The 20,360-nt window shown below is 31.8% G+C and overlaps 1 protein-coding gene across 8 annotated transcripts in view; it reads left to right on the forward strand.

The window, feature by feature from the left end:
- Nucleotides 1-20,360, forward strand: part of sws (patatin like phospholipase domain containing sws) — a 102,429-nt gene that overhangs the window by 15,335 nt on the left and 66,734 nt on the right. For all 8 annotated transcript variants that reach the window (XR_013025540.1, XM_076491406.1, XM_076491401.1 and 5 more), the window contains exons 6-10: nt 1,959-2,118; nt 2,640-2,720; nt 17,057-17,118; nt 17,284-17,431; nt 18,543-18,723. Coding sequence is in view for 7 of the 8 variants with exons in the window: in XM_076491406.1 (XP_076347521.1) it covers nt 1,959-2,118; nt 2,640-2,720; nt 17,057-17,118; nt 17,284-17,431; nt 18,543-18,723 (632 nt within the window). In the remaining variant the exon portion in view is untranslated. The remainder of the gene's footprint in view (nt 1-1,958; nt 2,119-2,639; nt 2,721-17,056; nt 17,119-17,283; nt 17,432-18,542; nt 18,724-20,360) is intronic.

The following is a 20,360-nucleotide window of genomic DNA, read 5'->3' on the forward strand; positions in this document are numbered from 1 at the left end:
CAGTTTATTCTCAGTATAAAAAGGTTCCTAAGTTGTCGTAGTTCTCTGGCTCTAATAACTACTACTGTGAAAGTTTTGTGCTGTAAGTGCCTTTTCTTACTAAATTACTTATATTATTAAGTTTTTGAAAATAAATTTTAACCTTATGAATGATTTTGTATTGTTACTGTTAGGTTTTACGTTTATTTTTAACAGTTTGTGGAACACGTTTGAATGTGTGTCATCACCAGTCCTCACAAACATCCTAACAAGTTAAAACACTGTTTATTTCACAAATCAACATCTTTGAAAGTTTAAACAGTAACAGATTATATTTGTTAGTAAACCATAATGTAACTCTCAAATTTTTATCATAAAATTTAAAAATAAAATTGACCAGATGTGCAGTAACTAATTATTACATTTTCATCTTTTTATTCCCATGGGAAAGATAATGAATAGCTCTTGTCACATTCTTAGAAAGTGAGAATTATGGAAAATTGCCTACTGTTATCAGTTTGTTTTTTGGTGTGTCATTTGCTGCATTGCTACTGGTAGGATAAAAAAGTTAGGGTTAAGTGCCATCAACAACTGACGGTGAGAAAAAAGATTTATGTGAGTACTTTATTTCACTTTAGGTTATTTCAGATTAGTTTAGGTAAAATAAATAGTAATATAATGACAGTGTTTCTCTAGGCACACACGGGTATTGTGGGTATTGTAATATGATAGTGTAATGTGATGTTTTTGTTCCCTAACTGATTCACAACTTATAATGGTGAAAACAACAGTTGGACATGATTCAAAGGGCTTTATTGTCCTTTGCTTTATTACTTTATTTGTTTTATTACAAAACTTTATTATGAAACATAAGTAAACTGTTATGAGTTTAATGTTATTTAGGATAAACAAATGTAGTTTAATGTTATAATTTGAGGTCATTTTTGGAAGAATAAAAGGGTAATTTAGATTGTGTTTGTGGTTATGAGGTCAGTCAAATTGACCAATGTTGAGTGGAGTTTTAGTGTAAACAAAGATTTGAAATGTATTTAGGAGGTTTTTTAGAGAATACATAAATCAAATTTCAGATCTTTGAGACAAAGAAACGTATTTTTACCTTAACATGAAAATCACTTTGCACATGGACTATTGAAAACAAATACTCTATATTCACAAACAAATATAGTAAAAGTACTTCATTAAGAGACAGATTTTTAGTGTACAAAATTCTAATGATGTGTACTAAACATCTGACAGATTTCATGAAGATACACACACACACACACACAAACAAACAAACTGTGTTAAAAGGTGTAGGTTTGAAGCTATATAAGTTAAAAAGGTTCTGTGGTTGGTTTCTGGGACCAATTTCATATGGAGAGAGCTAAAAGTATAATGTTACAGGTTCTGGTCCAAATAATAACCCTGCAATAATAGTATACTTGTGATATTTCTCCTCGTTTATATATATATATATATATATATATATTTTATCCTAGCATGATCTAAGAATGTTAGTATTAGATATGAATTTTGTCTATATTTTATAGATATAGATGATTGAGGGGATTTATGATAGATTCATAAATGTTTATATGGTTGTTGAATGAAGTCTTCATATTTTTCCTTCATATCAAGGTTTCCATTTTCCACAACATGTAAAAAGTTATCTCCTATAATGTATTTCTTATATATAATCTATAGACAAATATACATAAATGCTACCTTGCTTGTGTTCATAAATGTGAATGTCTTTGTAGCTATTATAAAAACATATACACATTATATCAATAATTATTTGATTCTGTTGATAATTATTTTTAGTATTGTAAGAGTTTCCAAGTTGTTTAAAACCAGATCAAAGTTACACAGTCATTTTATTGGGTTGTTTATTTGTTTTTGTGGTTGTAATTATATTAATAGTGTTGAAAAACAAATCTATATTTGTACATAACTTAATTTATTTTTTTTCTTTTCAGGGTTTTTGGATTTTTTGAGAAACCTCTTTTCTTAGAGTTGTGCAAACATATTGAATCCCGTTTCATTTCTTCAGGACAGCTTCTCTTCTCTATTGGTGATCAAGATGATAGTATCTATGTCGTACAAAGTGGGAGGTTATCAGTGTTTATTACTGAACATGTAAGTCAGATTTTTTAAAATTTTGAATTTCTTATAAGAAACTTCTTTAATGCTGTTTCAACACATTTATTAGCACAGTAGTATTTTTGTCTTCAGATAAATTTCAACATTATTTTCTGATCTGTTACCTGATTGTATAGACATGTTTTGTATATTTAGCAGGCTCTTTAAGTCAGTCTGTAAGGTATTCAAAACCTTGACTACATTTTAAATACTGTTTTCACATATACGCATAACTATATTCTTATCATTGAAGAATAGAACTTGCATTAAAGTAAACAAATAATTTCATGGAATAAATTATTATTCCTCTTATAATATCTTTATATGTATTATTCATTTTATTATAGTTAGTAGAGAATATAATGAATACAAGTCTTTATTTAATTGGTTGTTTGCAAGAATGTGTCTTTCCATAATAAAAGTCATGAACTTTTGGCCTAAGTTAATTCTTTCTAGTTAATTAACAGTAACTTTTTAAAGGTTTTACATTTATGATTAAATCTTATTTTTTCCTGCAGGATGGAACTGAGTTGTTACTCAAAGATGTGACTTCGGGAGAAAGTATTGCTAGTCTGCTAAGTATAATGGATGTCCTGAGTGTAAGTTAAGTTTTAGTTATGTTTTGTCATTTACTTCATCACAAATAAATAGTACATAAGTCTACAATTTATAAAATTTATCCTATGTTTTCAAATACCAAGTGCACTATGATTATCATGTCTCATTGTTTTGTTTTTAGCCTGTCACTGCAATGTTATAAAAGATGCTGTAATCTAAATACTGATCAGTCCAAAGACACACAATTGCCTGGGTCATCTTGACCAGACTTGTAACCACCATAAGAAAAGTAGTGAAATAAAGTTCAGTTACCCATTTATTTTTCTGAAATGACTGCAGATTGTAACAGGAACCTGCATTTTATCCTAAATAGCTTAAGGTTTGTTATTGTTACACTTATTTTCTTTGTTTTATAGTTTTTTGAACCATGTGTAACTGATAATTCTGCTAAACAAGTTGTAAATTACTCAGTAAATGCATGATTTATCATTACTTTCATGAATTACATGATGTATGAGCATATTTTAAATAATTATTACCATTATTTTTCATTTTCTTACCTAATATAACATATTTGTAATTTTTACAGTTTATTTACTTTTGTAATAACAGATATAGAATATACAAGAACAGAAAGAAATATTGTACTTGCCTTGTTTGCCTCCTCGTTTTTTTTTTCTGTTTTTTTTTGTTATTTAAACTTTTCCATCTGATTAACACTAGAGATATGTTGAAACTGAAGACCAAATAGACAATACTCTGTACCAAAAACAAAGTAACATCGTTTGATAGATTAAAACATTGGCATTCTATAAGTTATAAACAATATAGTATTTAACATCAATATAGTACTTAACATCAATATAGTACTTAACATCAATATAGTACTTAACATCAATATAGTACTTAACATCAATATAGTACTTAACATCAATATAGTACTTAACATCAATAAAAGTAATTTATAATTTGTAAAAGAGAGGATATGACAGGTGGGTGTAGCAAGAGGGTCTGATTTTCTGTTTTATAAACAATATAGTACTTAACATCAATAAAAGTAATTTATAATTTGTAAAAGAGAGGATATGACAGGTGGGTGTAGCAAGAGGGTCTGATTTTCTGTTTTATAAACAATATAGTACTTAACATCAATAAAAGTAATTTATAACTTGTAAAAGAGAGGATATGACAGGTGGGTGTAGCAAGAGGGTCTGATTTTCTGTTTTATAAACAATATAGTACTTAACATCAATAAAAGTAATTTATAACTTGTAAAGAGAGGATATGACAGGTGGGTGTAGCAAGAGGGTCTGATTTTCTGTTTTATAAACAATATAGTACTTAACATCAATAAAAGTAATTTATAACTTGTAAAAGAGAGGATATGACAGGTGGGTGTAGCAAGAGGGTCTGATTTTCTGTTTTATAAACAATATAGTACTTAACATCAATAAAAGTAATTTATAATTTGTAAAAGAGAGGATATGACAGGTGGGTCTGATTTTCTGTTTTATAAACAATATAGTACTTAACATCAATAAAAGTAATTTATAATTTGTGAAAGAGAGGATATGACAGGTGGGTGTAGCAAGAGGGTCTGATTTTCTGTTTTATAAACAATATAGTACTTAACATCAATAAAAGTAATTTATAATTTGTGAAAGAGAGGATATGACAGGTGGGTGTAGCAAGAGGGTCTGATTTTCTGTTTTATAAACAATATAGTACTTAACATCAATAAAAGTAATTTATAATTTGTAAAAGAGAGGATATGACAGGTGGGTGTAGCAAGAGGGTCTGATTTTCTGTTTTATAAACAATATAGTACTTAACATCAATAAAAGTAATTTATAATTTGTGAAAGAGAGGATATGACAGGTGGGTGTAGCAAGAGGGTCTGATTTTCTGTTTTATAAACAATATAGTACTTAACATCAATAAAAGTAATTTATAACTTGTGAAAGAGAGGATATGACAGGTGGGTGTAGCAAGAGGGTCTGATTTTCTGTTTTATAAACAATATAGTACTTAACATCAATAAAAGTAATTTATAACTTGTGAAAGAGAGCATATGACAGGTGGGTGTAGCAAGAGGGTCTGATTTTCTGTTTTATAAACAATATAGTACTTAACATCAATAAAAGTAATTTATAACTTGTGAAAGAGAGCATATGACAGGTGGGTGTAGCAAGAGGGTCTGATTTTCTGTTTTATAAACAATATAGTACTTAACATCAATAAAAGTAATTTATAACTTGTGAAAGAGAGGATATGACAGGTGGGTGTAGCAAGAGGGTCTGATTTTCTGTTTTATAAACAATATAGTACTTAACATCAATAAAAGTAATTTATAACTTGTGAAAGAGAGGATATGACAGGTGGGTGTAGCAAGAGGGTCTGATTTTCTGTTTTATAAACAATATAGTACTTAACATCAATAAAAGTAATTTATAACTTGTGAAAGAGAGGATATGACAGGTGGGTGTAGCAAGAGGGTCTGATTTTCTGTTTTATAAACAATATAGTACTTAACATCAATAAAAGTAATTTATAACTTGTGAAAAGAGAGCATATGACAGGTGGGTGTAGCAAGAGGGTCTGATTTTCTGTTTTATAAACAATATAGTACTTAACATCAATAAAAGTAATTTATAACTTGTGAAAGAGAGCATATGACAGGTGGGTGTAGCAAGAGGGTCTGATTTTCTGTTTTATAAACAATATAGTACTTAACATCAATAAAAGTAATTTATAACTTGTGAAAGAGAGATATGACAGGTGGGTGTAGCAAGAGGGTCTGATTTTCTGTTTTATAAACAATATAGTACTTAACATCAATAAAAGTAATTTATAACTTGTGAAAGAGAGGATATGACAGGTGGGTGTAGCAAGAGGGTCTGATTTTCTGTTTTATAAACAATATAGTACTTAACATCAATAAAAGTAATTTATAACTTGTGAAAGAGAGGATATGACAGGTGGGTGTAGCAAGAGGGTCTGATTTTCTGTTTTATAAACAATATAGTACTTAACATCAATAAAAGTAATTTATAACTTGTGAAAGAGAGCATATGACAGGTGGGTGTAGCAAGAGGGTCTGATTTTCTGTTTTATAAACAATATAGTACTTAACATCAATAAAAGTAATTTATAACTTGTGAAAGAGAGCATATGACAGGTGGGTGTAGCAAGAGGGTCTGATTTTCTGTTTTATAAACAATATAGTACTTAACATCAATAAAAGTAATTTATAACTTGTGAAAGAGAGGATATGACAGGTGGGTGTAGCAAGAGGGTCTGATTTTCTGTTTTATAAACAATATAGTACTTAACATCAATAAAAGTAATTTATAATTTGTAAAAGAGAGGATATGACAGGTGGGTGTAGCAAGAGGGTCTGATTTTCTGTTTTATAAACAATATAGTACTTAACATCAATAAAAGTAATTTATAACTTGTGAAAGAGAGGATATGACAGGTGGGTGTAGCAAGAGGGTCTGATTTTCTGTTTTATAAACAATATAGTACTTAACATCAATAAAAGTAATTTATAACTTGTGAAAGAGAGCATATGACAGGTGGGTGTAGCAAGAGGGTCTGATTTTCTGTTTTATAAACAATATAGTACTTAACATCAATAAAAGTAATTTATAACTTGTGAAAGAGAGGATATGACAGGTGGGTATAGCAAGAGGGTCTGATTTTCTGTTTTATAAACAATATAGTACTTAACATCAATAAAAGTAATTTATAACTTGTGAAAGAGAGCATATGACAGGTGGGTGTAGCAAGAGGGTCTGATTTTCTGTTTTATAAACAATATAGTACTTAACATCAATAAAAGTAATTTATAACTTGTGAAAGAGAGGATATGACAGGTGGGTGTAGCAAGAGGGTCTGATTTTCTGTTTTATAAACAATATAGTACTTAACATCAATAAAAGTAATTTATAACTTGTGAAAGAGAGCATATGACAGGTGGGTGTAGCAAGAGGGTCTGATTTTCTGTTTTATAAACAATATAGTACTTAACATCAATAAAAGTAATTTATAACTTGTGAAAGAGAGGATATGACAGGTGGGTGTAGCAAGAGGGTCTGATTTTCTGTTTTATGGCTCTGTAACCAAGTAAGATTGAACACATAGGACATGAATTATGCTTTGCTTAGCAATATCTGTATTGTAATATCTCTGTACTTCAGAGAGGGTGATTCTCATACCAGGGGGAGATTGAGGATATAAAAAAAAAAAATTCCTTATAAAGTTAAGAAGTTCAGACTTGTATAATATTAAAATTTGGTTCATTAACCAGATTTTGATGTCAGATTCATCCATTTACATTGGTAATAAAGTAGTTTAACTAAATTTTAAATATAACTAATAAAAGGTTGGGACATGAGTACTCTGTCTTACCCATGCCAAGAGGATTAATTAGTAGTGAAGTTTAACATATTAATTTAAAGAAGTTACAATAATTAAACTAGTCAAGTTAATTATTATTCCTTTTGTGGAAACTTGTCACAAATATCACTTAAGCAACAATACGTATGTGAGCACTTGAGATTTCTTAACATGTCCTCTCAAAAACTGGCGAAAGTTTGCTAAAGTTCATAAGTATATTGTATATAAAAACTTAACATTATTTTAAAGAGTGTTTCACTATTGGAGTTACATGCACTAAAATTACTTAATCGAGTGCAAAGTGATTGTTTTTAGTATGAAAATGCTAATTTTTATTTTATTTATTTCATTTGCATAATCTGTAGAACCTCCTAATATAATATCAAAAATTGTTAAGGCAAACAATGATACTTTATCATTTTCTTTACAAGTTCACTAATTCTAACTATCTATCATCATCAGCCTACAATGTAATGAAATAATTAAAATTTAAAAAATACACAGCTTTTAATTTGTTGTAGGATATCATTAAAAAATTTTCATTTCTTTAAATTGGTAATTTCAGGTCTTTTCTTTTCACCTATAATTGATTTTTATTATTTCATTTTCTTTTATCACTAATTATTCATCTCAACACAAGTCAGTAGTGCCTTTTGTGGAATATTAAAGTATCTTCTAACCATGCACAACCCTTCAGCAAACTTTTCATGTACTGAGTAATGTCATAAGTCTTGAGAATGGATTTAAGGTATGATGCATATTTTTAAAATATTTAAGCCTTTCAATTATGAATTTTGAAACATAACTAATATATAATATTAATGCATGAATATGATTTAAACTGTATATCTAATTATAACACATTTATAAAAGAAACACAAACAAGTGTTATTGTTGATCATGCAGCCATCAGTACTAGTCAAGTATATGTATCCCATTTATACAGAAAAAATGTCATTTGATGGGTTAACTTTTTCACAAGAGGTTAGTGTATTTTACACTACCTAGTACCTTCATGTAAGTAACTTGTAACTGTGAAGATGTACACACTATAACTCTTTAAAGTACTTAATGTATGTTCACAAAATTTTGTAAGCTTTCAGTAAACACCACAAGTCTTTTGTAAATGAAAATTATGTATGTAAATATGTAGTGTAAAAGTATTGACTGTTCTGTGTGCAAAGTGATTTTTATCTTATAATCAAAATGCTTTTTTTCCTCTGAAAGTTTTAAATTATATTTTTTGTAATCTCTAAGACCTCCTAAATATATATAATTTTTTTTTCTCAGATATAAATTTATAATTTATCTGATATTTTCTTCATATTGACTGTGTACCTACTTGGTCAATTTGACTAATTTTGTAACTACCACAAAAAATATAGAAAATAAGTGTAAATTACTTCCTATTCCTTTCTAGAATTGGTCCAGCATGGCCAGGTGGTTAAGGTATTTGACCCGTAATCCGAGGGTAGCAGGTTCGAATCCCCGTCACACCAAACATGCTCGCCCTTTCAGCTGTGGGGAATTATAATATGACGGTCAATCCCCCTATTCATTGGTAAAAGAGTAGCCAAAGAGTTGGCAGTGGGTGGTGATGACTAGCTGCCTTCTCTTTGGTCTTACACTGCTAAATTAGGGATGGTAAGGGCAGATAGCCCTTGTGTAGCTTTGCGTGAAATTCAAAATATACCAAACTCTTTATAATGATGCAGTATGTATCAGGAAACTATAGATGTTTATCCTAAGTATCTTAAAACTTGTAATAGTATACATCTAATTTTTTATTTTATGGCTCTGTAACAAATTACAAGTTGAAACAATAAAATTATGATATGTTTGGATAATGTTTAAATTATAATGAGCCATTTAGGTTAAATTCTTTACATTGTGGTAAATAAATTATTGAAAAAAGATGACTTAAAGATTAAATGTTTCAATTGTCATAATAGGGGAAGATTAAGGGTCTTTTTAAATGTTTATTTATAAAATTAAGAACTTAAATCTTGTATTAAAACATGGTTTATTAACAATATTTTAATATCAAGTTGATTTGTGTACAATGATAATAAAGTAGTTTGATTAAATTTTGAACACAACTCTCCAATATGTGATAACATGCATGCTTTTACTTGTCAGTAGCATAAGGGTTAATTTTATGTACATGTGTAGGGGTCAAAGTGTGCATTGTAAAATCTTTAACAAAGTTGGATTCAAAATTTAAACAATTATCAATATATATCAGTTAATGTAACATCAAAATAAAGTATAATTCAAATTGTAAGATTATATTAATTTTAATTTCGTGATATCATATGAAATATTGAAATAAATTCTCAGGCTATGTCTTTGTATCACATGATACTTTTGAGCTTCAAATTACCTACTTTAAATATTTTCTCCACCCATATTTAATCTTTTGAATTTTAATACAAATTACATGCTTATAGTATAAGTACTGGTAAGATTTACTCTAAATCTATAGCATCCGCCCTTCCTGTGCTTTACTGAAATACAAAACCAGAAAATTAGTACCACATGTCGTGCCTCCTGTCACAATCTGTCTTTCCAGAAATATCACCAGTTTACTCTGAGGCTTGGCATTGCCAGGTCGCTCAACTTGTAATCTGAGGGTTGCAGGATTGAATCCCCGTCACACTCACTCTTTCAGTTATGGTTGGTGTTATAATGTGATAGTCAATCCTGCTTAATCGTTGGTGAAAAAGTAGCACAAGAGTTAGCAGTGGATGGTGATGATTTGTTGCCTTCCCTCTAGTCTCACACTGCTAAATTTTAGTTATAGGACTAACTTGTTTTAACAATAAGTTCTGAATTATTCAGTGAACAGTTTTAGTTTTCCCTTGACCAACCAAAGAAATTAGTTTAAGCCACTTATAGCTTAATTAGAAAGCAATTTAAATTACAATAGTGATAGGAGATTATATTCTTTGTGCATGTTATTTGTTTTATAAATTGAATATTTGAAATAGAGTAAAATGGTTACAACAACTGAAAATTAGTGTTAGTTTTGGATTGTAAATAAAACTTTTGACTATTTAAAAAGTGAAAAAAGAAAGTACAAGGCCATCACATAAGTACAATATTTCTTAATTTTTAATCCATTTACTTTTCTTTATTATGATAAAGTAATTAAACTGTATAGTTAGAAAGTTATTAGTTTAGATAAGAAGACAGAAAAAACTACAAAAATTCTATTCTAGGTATTCACATGAGCAGCTCATGCATTACCTAATTTGACACTCTGTTTATCATAAGTCACAGTGACTTCGACCCGACATGGTCAGGTGGTTAAGGTACTTGACTCGTAATCTGAGGGTTGTGGGTTCAAATTCCCATCGCACCAAACGCACTCGCCTTTTCAGCCATGGGGGTATTATAATGTGACAGTCAATCCAATTATTCATTGGTAAAAGAGTAGCCCAAGAGTTGGCGGTGGGTGGTGATGACTAGCTGCCTTTCCTCTTGTTTTACACTGCTAAATGAGGGACGGCTAGCTCAGATAGTCCTCGTGTAAATTTGTCCGAAATTAAAAAACAAACAGACAAAGTGACTTATGTTTTGGTATGCTATATTTAATAGTTAGACATGGTTCAAATGCAGTAAAGCAATGAAATTAGAATAAATCATTTGTGTAAAGGTTAGATGCCTAAAGGTATTAGGATAAATAATGATGACCATCTCTAACAAACTTCAGTCATTCTAGAATACATATATATACACACACATGCACATATATGCACTTTGATTTTATTTCAAATTTTTAACTTTTACTACTGTTAATGTTAGGGTAGAGAAAAATAATATTAGATGAAGTAGAAAGTTTTAATGGATTAACAATTTTTGATATTTATTTAGGGGGGTTATAGAGATATAAATGAAATGTGGAAACTGCAAGATGAATTAAAAAATATTTTTATTCTTAACATGAAACTTCTAAGACTAGTTTTGTAAATTCCCTGAAAAACTGTGTAAAAATACATTATTGAAAAAAACGGTTAGTTTGTGTACAACATACTTTTCATGTTTACAAAAAAGCTTGTCAAAGATGTGTACACATTTGGAATTATAGTAAGCATTTTATCCAGTAATTGGTGATTGTAGATTTTATCTCCAACACATGTGGAAATTTTAACCAAGAATAATGCTGTTTTTGCTGCAATCTTATTTTCTAATTTGTCTTATATTCTCATGCAGCTTTTCAAATTTCTTAAAAATATATTTTCATGTAAAGTAGGGAAGTGGCAAATGGAAATTTTGTCAGATTTTGGATATCTGCATGGTCAGGAGTTGACTGATGTTTGGAACATCGCTAACACTCTATGTGAAAGCTTTTGCCGGGTATCTAGCACTTCTGCTTGCTCCTCCACCTTCCTGGCCATCAAGACTCGGGCAGAGCATTCACCTCTTTCTTTTCGAACTGACTGTTTCTTTGACTATAATTGTCCCTTTACCCTGGTGGAACTAAAAATGGCCCTTCATCGGTCTGCCAGTACGTCTGTTGGACCTGATGATATTCATTATGACATGCTGCACCATCTATCTCCTGCTTCTCTTGATGTCTTGATTGTTTTCAACCGGATCTGGCAGGAGAATGTTTTTCCTGATGCCTGGTGCCAGGCTATTATTTTACCTTTCTCTAAGCTAGGGAAAGATCCCAAGATTCCTTCAAACTACCATCCAATTGCTTTGACAAGCTTTCTCTGTAAGACATTAGAAAGGATGGTTAATGCTCGTCTTGTTTGGTTCCTTGAATCAAACAACCTCCTCTCGCCCACCCAATGTGGGTTCCGTCGACAGCACTCCACCACGGACCACCTAATTTGTCTTGAAACATCTATTAGAGAAGCCTTTCTCAACCGCCAACATCTTGTTTCAATATTCTTTGACATTGAGAAGGCTTATGATACAACATGGAGGTATGGCATTTTGCGAGACCTCCATATATATGGGTTACGTGGCCATTTACTCATGTTTATTAAAATTTTTTTAATGGACAGGAGATTCGAAGTTCGTGTGGGTTCGACACTTTCCCGTTCTTTTGTACAGTAACTTGGGGTCCCTCAGGGCTGTGTTTTGAGTGTCACACTTTTCAATATAAAGATAAATGCCATCACTGAACAACTCCCTCTCACTGTTGCGAATGGGCTGTATGTCGACGACTTTCACATCTCATGTCAGTCGTCGAACATGAGATATATTGAGTGGCAACTACAAACTGCCCTCAATCGTGTACTGAAGCGGACTACAGCGAACGTCTTTAATTTTTCTCTCTCTAACACTGTTTGCATGCACTTTTGCCGTCGACGGGGTATTCACCCTGATCCTGAACTTCATATCGGTGAAGTTTTGCTGCCAGTGGTCCCGGAGACCAAGTTTTTGGGGCTTATCGTTGATCGTAAACTGACCTTTATACCACACTTAAAGAAGCTTCGGGTCAAATGCACAAGAGCACTGAACATCCTCCATGTCCTCTCTGCTGCCAGTTGGGGAGTGGATTGGTGTTCTATGTTAAAGGTATATCGTGCTCTTATTCGTTCAAAACTCGACTGTGGATCAATGGTTTATGGCTCTGCCAGACCCTTGACCTTAAAGATGCTGGGCCCCATTCATTATCAAGGACTTTGACTCTGCACTGGGGCTTTCTGCATCTCCCCAGTTCAGAGCTTATATGTGGAATCTCATGAACCTTCTCTGCACCTTCGCCGTTTGCAACTATCTTTACAATATACTTCGAAACTTCATTCCTTACCAAAGCATCCCACCTGGAAATATGTTTTCCTTCCTCGATGGCAGTACTTTTTCAGAACAGACGATCTGTCATTGCTCTGTTTGGCCTTCGCATCCAGGCGCAATTGGATGAATTGGGTCTGTCCTTGGATAACATTGCAGATTCCACATGTCGGCCCATCCCACCATGGCTTATTACAGCCCCCAAATGTGACCTTTCTTTCAGTCACCTAAAAAAGGCAGATACTCCAGATTGGACGTACCGTCTTTTATTCAATGAATATCTTTCAAATAATCATTCAGTTCCCATTTATACAGATGGTTCCAAATCAGGTAATTCAGTGGGCTCTGCTATGGTTTGCTATGGGTCAGTAGTTGCGCGCAGAATCCCTTCTACAGCTTCTGTGTTCACTGCTGAACTGTATGCCATATCTCTTGCCCTGGATCATATTGCAGCTGAGCAGTACTCCAACTGCACTATTTATACTGATTCACTTAGTTCTATACTTGCCTTGGAATCGCTACACGTTAGCTCACATCCTATTCTCGCTGATATTCGAAACCGACTGGCCCATTTCTCATTAGCAGCTACTTCAATCCAGTTTTTCTGGATACCAGGCCATGTTGGTATTCGCGGGAACGAGCTTGCAGACATGGCAGCTAAATATGTCTGCTTCATCACCATCACTCCTGTGCCTATTCCGTATATGGATTATGGTGTTGTCTTCAAGGCTCGGCTCCGTGCCAGCTGGCAGTCCACTTGGAGTGAGCAACGCGACAACAAACTTTTTCAAATCAAACCCAAAATTGGACTTTGGCCATCTAGCTTCTGTAAAGTTCGGAAGGAGGAAGTTGTTCTCACTAGGCTACGCATTGGTCACAGTTTTTTAACTCATCATTTTCTTTTATCTGGAACTGATGCACCAATGTGTAGTTTGTGTAACACTCAAATCACTATCAGCCACGTTTTACTTTCTTGCCATCGTTACAATTTTCAACGACGGCAATATTTTAAACATATTTTTTCCCAGGGTCAGTCTGTAACATTGGACAGCGTTATTGGTGATGGTGACTCTGTCCATCTTGATAATGTTTTTAATTTTTTAATGGCCATTAATCTTTTTAATCTCATTTAAGTGTTGCATATTTATTCATTACACCTTTTTAATTGTGGTTCCTTTTTACAGTTTTAATCTCTCTCATTCAATTTGACATTGGACAATGGCCAGAACATTAAATAACTCGACACCAGGACTGGAAAGGGCAACTTCAGGTGACTAATGCTACTGTTTGAACTACTTGTTAGTCGTCCTGGCGAGTTGTTATTATACTTTTGCTGCATATCATTTCACACTTTTACTACTTTACTTTTTAGTACTGGCCATATTGACTCATAACCCGGAACCAGGACTGGAAAGACCAACTTCAGGTGACTGACGGTGGTTTTTATACTTACCTGTTAGTCTTCCTGGCGGGTTATGATCATTACCATTCTGCTACAGTAGTCCTTTACAACTTTGTTGACTGGATGTCAACATTGGTTTTTATGCCATTTTCTGTTTTAATTGCTGTTTTGCTTTTATCTTCAATTACTTTTACAAATTTTACTCCATTTACTTGACTTTATCTTTTTACTGGACATTTGGCTACTCATTGTTACAATTTTGCTATGTATCTTTTAAAACTTCTATTCTTTTACATTTTGATACTGGTTGCTATGACACATAACCTGGAACCAGGACTGGAAAGACCAACTTCAGGTGACTGATGGTGGTTCTTGAACTTACCTGTTAGTCTTCCTGGAGGGTTATGATCATTACCTTTTTGCCAGAGTAAATACCTTACAACTTCTTATACTCTGCCTTTTATCTTAACATTGTAGACTAGGTGTCAACATTGGTTTTATACTTTTTTGTTTTACCTTCATTTCCATTTATGTCTATTACTACATTTATTTATTTATTTATTTTTTTTACATTTTTACCGAATGTCTGGCGCAGATAGCCTCGCTGCTTTGTGCCATAAAACACTAAATAAATCAATCAATCAATCAATTGGATATCTGGCTTCTGATAAGTCAGGTTTGAATAATTTTTAATTAGGTAGTACATGTGGCCATGTAAACTGTACATAATGAAAATGACCTGAAGGTCTGAGTTACAATTACTTTGTAGTACAGTGTTAAACTACTTTATTATAATTTTTGAAAACGTCTTCAGAATGTTACACATGTACTATTGTTAATATTATGCTTCCAGTGCTGTCACTGCCACTATTGTGACCATCTGTGGCAACACAGTGAGTCTGTGTGACACTTACTTTCAGTACATAACTTTCTTTTGTGACTTCCAGAGTTCATACTCTTTTAATGCTGGGAAAATCCTATTAGGTATAGAAGCCAATAAAAAACACCAAAGAGCTAGATGGATCAGCAACTGATAACACTGCACAACAATTTTTTTGAAAAGTTTTGCTTGCTGAAAAGTTTTTGCTGATTGTGACAGGTACCTGGTGGGTATGCACAAATATAGTTTAGGTTTTGCTGCATCATGTAGGAACTCTGAGAAATAGACAGTTAACTGTTTACCAGTAATAACGTATTTAATTGCGTTCATGTTTCTAATACACTGTTAAGTTCAACATAATTAAAAGTGTTTTGCTCCTGATTTTTGTTTGTATTCAATGTCAGGTGCATCACGTTGCAGTGTCCAACAGTAGTCCAGAAGCATTGACGGATTCCAGTTGCCCTGATATCGATTTTTCCATTGTTCTGGTGAAACTGAAGATTTCGATGAAATGGTACATGATGGGCAAATTTGGGTGTGATTTTCGTGATCAGTAACCAAAAATCTGTAAGGAACACCCAACAGTGTTCAAGAAGCAAAAACTTTGTTGTGCAGTGTAATTGGATGTACAAATAATGTCATGCCTATATACTGTTGTTTGATGATACGATCAGTTGGAGTTTCCATCAGTATCCATTTCATTGCAAAATTAATTTGTCATCAGATTTCAGTGGATAGTAGAGTATTTGTTAGGATCAAAAATTTGTTTCATCCTTAATGTAAAGACAACAAATATAAATTTTATTCCAACTCATGAACAAGTTTTTGGATTAATGTTGAATTGTTGTCATGATGATCAAAAGTTGGTTCAGTTAAGAATGAGTTATTCTTCTGTAAATTATGATGAAGTTGAACACTTTAAAACATTGATGAAATAAAATTTCAGTTGTTTGATAATTTTCACCACATAATTATATTTATAGAGGTTAAACAGTTTGTTTGTTATACACAACGTAATAAATTGGTGTGGGTAGAAATTGTGTTGAGGTTACCTCAGTTAAACTGTTCTTACTGAATTTTATAAATTGTTACTGGATATTCTGAAATTGTCAGTGTAGGTTAAATGAATTGTATCATTTCCTAATGACATATTTGAAATATCACAGTTTACACCAAAATTAAAAACTGTTATATGAATGAGATGTTGTGAAAAAGACATCAGTTAAGTATTAGGCTGTCATCCTGAAAAATGTACTGGTTTAAACTCAGTGTGTTTAAATGTTTTGTCAACTGTAACGTTGTTCAGAAAATGTTTAAGAAATCAATAAACTTGCCCTGTTTCTACCATTAACTTTAAATAGTGTTTTAAAGAAACACTTTTGGGCCAGGGATGGTCTGGTAATCAACAAGCCAGACTTTGAGAGTGAGGATTCATGGTTCAACTACCATCACCACAATGACTGCACACTTTGGGGTTGTGGCTGCATTATAAAAGTAACAGTCAAACTCCTTCTTTAGGTTAGAATAACCCAAGAGTTGTTTGTGGGTGCACTTAACTAGTTGCTTTCTGTATCATCTATTAGTTTTAAAATGAAAAAACAGCTAAAATAGCCCTTTTGTAGCTTTGTACAACTATCTGAAACAAATACACTTCAAATAAAATATACCTAGAAAATAAATAAAATTTGTAGATTTGAAAAAAAAGTAAAAAATTATGTTTGCGTTTGAGTGCAAAAACTTGCAGTTGTGTATCTTCAAAATTTCATACTATCAGCAAACAGTCCAATTGTATGTTTAATTGTAGCTTCAACAGAATTTCTAACAAGTTAGTAATTTTGTTGTACCTGTCATGGAGATTAGGAGTTTCACACGTGCACAATAGTGCAAGCTGATTTGCATCTCATTTTAAAGATGAAATTCTTTTGGTTTTTTTCTACCTTTAGGGTCATCAAGCTGATTTTAAAACTGTTTCAGCAAGAGCTATTGAAGATACGTCTGTACTTAGGTAAGTAGTTTTAATTGCAATCAGACAAAGTTTACTGTTGGTAGAGAACAGTATAATACCATACATCAATTGGCAAATAAAACTTAATTTGAATAAAACTGAAAAACATCTTTTATGTACAGAAAAGTGACAGTTAAGATGTCAGCATTTTTTTTTAATTTGCAGACTACAAGTGGAAGTATTTAAACATCTGCTAGAGAAATATCCTGAATCACTATTGAGAGTCACTCAAGTCATCATGGTCAGACTTCAGAGAGTCACTTTTACAGCATTGCATAATTATCTAGATCTAACTACCCAGCTGGTTAGACAGGTAATTTAAGATGTTGGTTAAAACTATTGCTAAGAAATATTTTAACAGTTTTATGCAATAATTATTAATTTATGTTTCGTCCTTCACTTACTGCAAGTTGTGTGATTTGTATATGATTGAAAGGTTAACTAATAATTGGATGAAGTGTTCTCAAGCCACAGAGAAAATTTTTTTACCATTGAAAATTAATTTAATGTGTATGATAAAGATTACATTCTGTATATAAAGCCATGTATGTGCATGTTTGCATATGTATGTATACCTCACTTTTTTCCCAGTACGGTATCTTGCTATTCGACTGTAAAATTTTGAAGTAGTAAGTGAATGAAATATTATATTCACAAGTTATAGAGGATAATGTTTTGAGATTATAAAAATAATTTGAGTATGTAATACTAGTACATCTTTAGTCTGTATACACAGTCATCTGAAGTGTTCTGAATTTTTCGAGTGCATCCAACTTTTGCATTACAGTTATTGTTCTTGCATCCTTTTTGTTAAATTATTGTATTTTCATGGCCATTAATATAATTGCATACCTTGTAACTAAAACATCCAAAGAAATTTAGCTAAATCTTAACCATGATGTTATGCATATAGTTTTATGATTGTGTGTGAGTTACAACACTACAACTGAGGCCTCACAGAAAAATTTGGTTTATTACTTAATCTATAATTTTTTTTATTTGCTGTTATTCTGTTATTTTTATTTTTCACTAATTAATCTGTTTGAATATTTACCTAATTTCATTATCCTTGTCTGTATGTTAGTTCTGCCTTTCAAAGTATTTTTACTTTCACTCATAGTTTACTTTGATCAAAAGTTATTGCTTTTAAATCTCTGGAACTGTTTATAGGTGTATTTCATTACATGAAATGTATTCTTTTAGATAAATGTAATGAAAATTCTGGTAAGATAGGTGTTTACTGGTGTTCGTAATTATGTTTTTACCTTTAAAGTATTTATGAATGAGTCCTCGTGGTTTTGTGCTTCTTGTTTCTGACACAATATTTCTCACGTAAAATTTTAATTTTGGGAGCCGTGCATGTTTTTTAATGACTGTTTTTGTAATTATTTTGTGCCCTGTAAAACACTTTACATTTTTTTCAGCCACATCCTGTGAATAAACGCCACCCACTACCTACCTCACCTAAATTTAGCCCTTCACGACAGCCTTCTCTCAAAACATCTTTACCTCACGATGAAAAAGAAAGTCCTACTAAACCTATCGTAACTCCACTTGGAGAAAATTCTTCTGTAGAAAAGACAGTGACATTTGCTGGGTACTCTGGTATGTTTGAAGAGTTCTTGGGTTTTAAATTAGTTTATGTAGAAATGTATTATCCTTAGGCTTCCTGTTCACAGGTGGGTTGTTTAATGCTCTTTTTGGTCATTGAATACATTAAAATCTAGATTAAGGTGTGTAAGAAATTTCAGCAGTGATCAAATACTTAAAGGTTTGTAATTTAGAATGAAAAGGGAATACTTTAATTGTAAAGTGGTATCTCAAATCTGCTACACAATTTGTGTATTATTTAAGATTTTTTTAATTTACTTCTAAAACATAGGCAGATTTCATTAATATATAAATATATAATTTGATCTCCCTCGTAATGTGACCTAGGTGGTGAGGATGTGTTTTTGTATGTTTGATTGCCTTTACGAAGACAATGAAATAAACGTTTTTAATGTGGAAAAACAAATATTTTCATGTGCATTTTACTCAGCGTTTAAAAAATCTGCGACATCCATACTTCGGCATTAACATTCTTCAAGTATAAAATGTTTTTTTACAAAAATGTTAACGTTATAAAACTAAGCTTTGTACAGATGAAATGTAATTTTTTTCTTCAGAGAATTGTTTTATTCTAGATTCAGAAATATATTTATGTGAAAAGATTATTGCTAAAAAAGAGCATTTTAAAATCAGTCATGTTAAAACATAAATCATGTTAAAACTTAGTGATAATTATGTTAAAACATAAAACATGTTAAAACAGATATTAACCAGGTGGGTTAAGGCGTTCAACTCTTAATCTGAGGGTTGCAGGTTCGAATCCTCGTCTCACCAAACATACTCGCCTTTTCAGCTGTGGGGCATTATAATATGACAGTCATTCCCAGTATTCCTTGGTAAAAGAGTAGCCCAAGAGTTGGCGGTGGGTGGTGATGACTAGCTGACTTCCCTCTAGTCTTACACTGCTAAATTAGAGACGGCTAGCGCAGATAGCCATCGAGTAGCCTTGTGTGAAATTCAAAAAGCAAACAAAACTCTACACTAGTGTTGTCATTCTTTCTCTTGTTCAATTATTGTATCTTACCTGATGAGGTCAGGTAACCCTGGTGAAATGTAGTGAATAAAATTGAAGTTTCACAACTGATTAAAAAAAAGGAGATAATTTATCACTGCTTATAAATATATGCATTTGTGCACACTATACACTTTATTAATATCAGTGTGCACACTATACACTTTATTAATATCAGTGTGCACACTATATACTTTAGCAATATCAGACAGATATCAACAAAAGTTCTGGATTCTACAAGAAGACTAGGTTTACTTAAAGATTCTTTATTAAGGTAAATATAAATTACATGTTAGTTCTTACTGTAAACAAATATCAAACTTTCTGTGATTCAAGCTTACAATTAAAGTTCATAAGCAAAATACAGAAGTACATCTGCCTTTGGAAGCCTAAACATTAAAACTTATTAAAATGTTTTACAACAAAGTATCGTAGATAGAATGTAGTATATCTATATAGAAAAGCTGCTTATAGTTAGATATAAGTTCTACTTCATTATTACGAAGTTTTAACGTGTTTTATGTTTTAACATAATTATCACTAAGTTTTAACATGTTTTATGTTTTAACATAATTATCACTAAGTTTTAACATGTTTTATGTTTTAACACAATTATCAC

This window comes from Tachypleus tridentatus, chromosome 2 (assembly GCF_004210375.1).
Source record: "Tachypleus tridentatus isolate NWPU-2018 chromosome 2, ASM421037v1, whole genome shotgun sequence".
Taxonomy (NCBI): domain Eukaryota; kingdom Metazoa; phylum Arthropoda; class Merostomata; order Xiphosura; family Limulidae; genus Tachypleus; species Tachypleus tridentatus.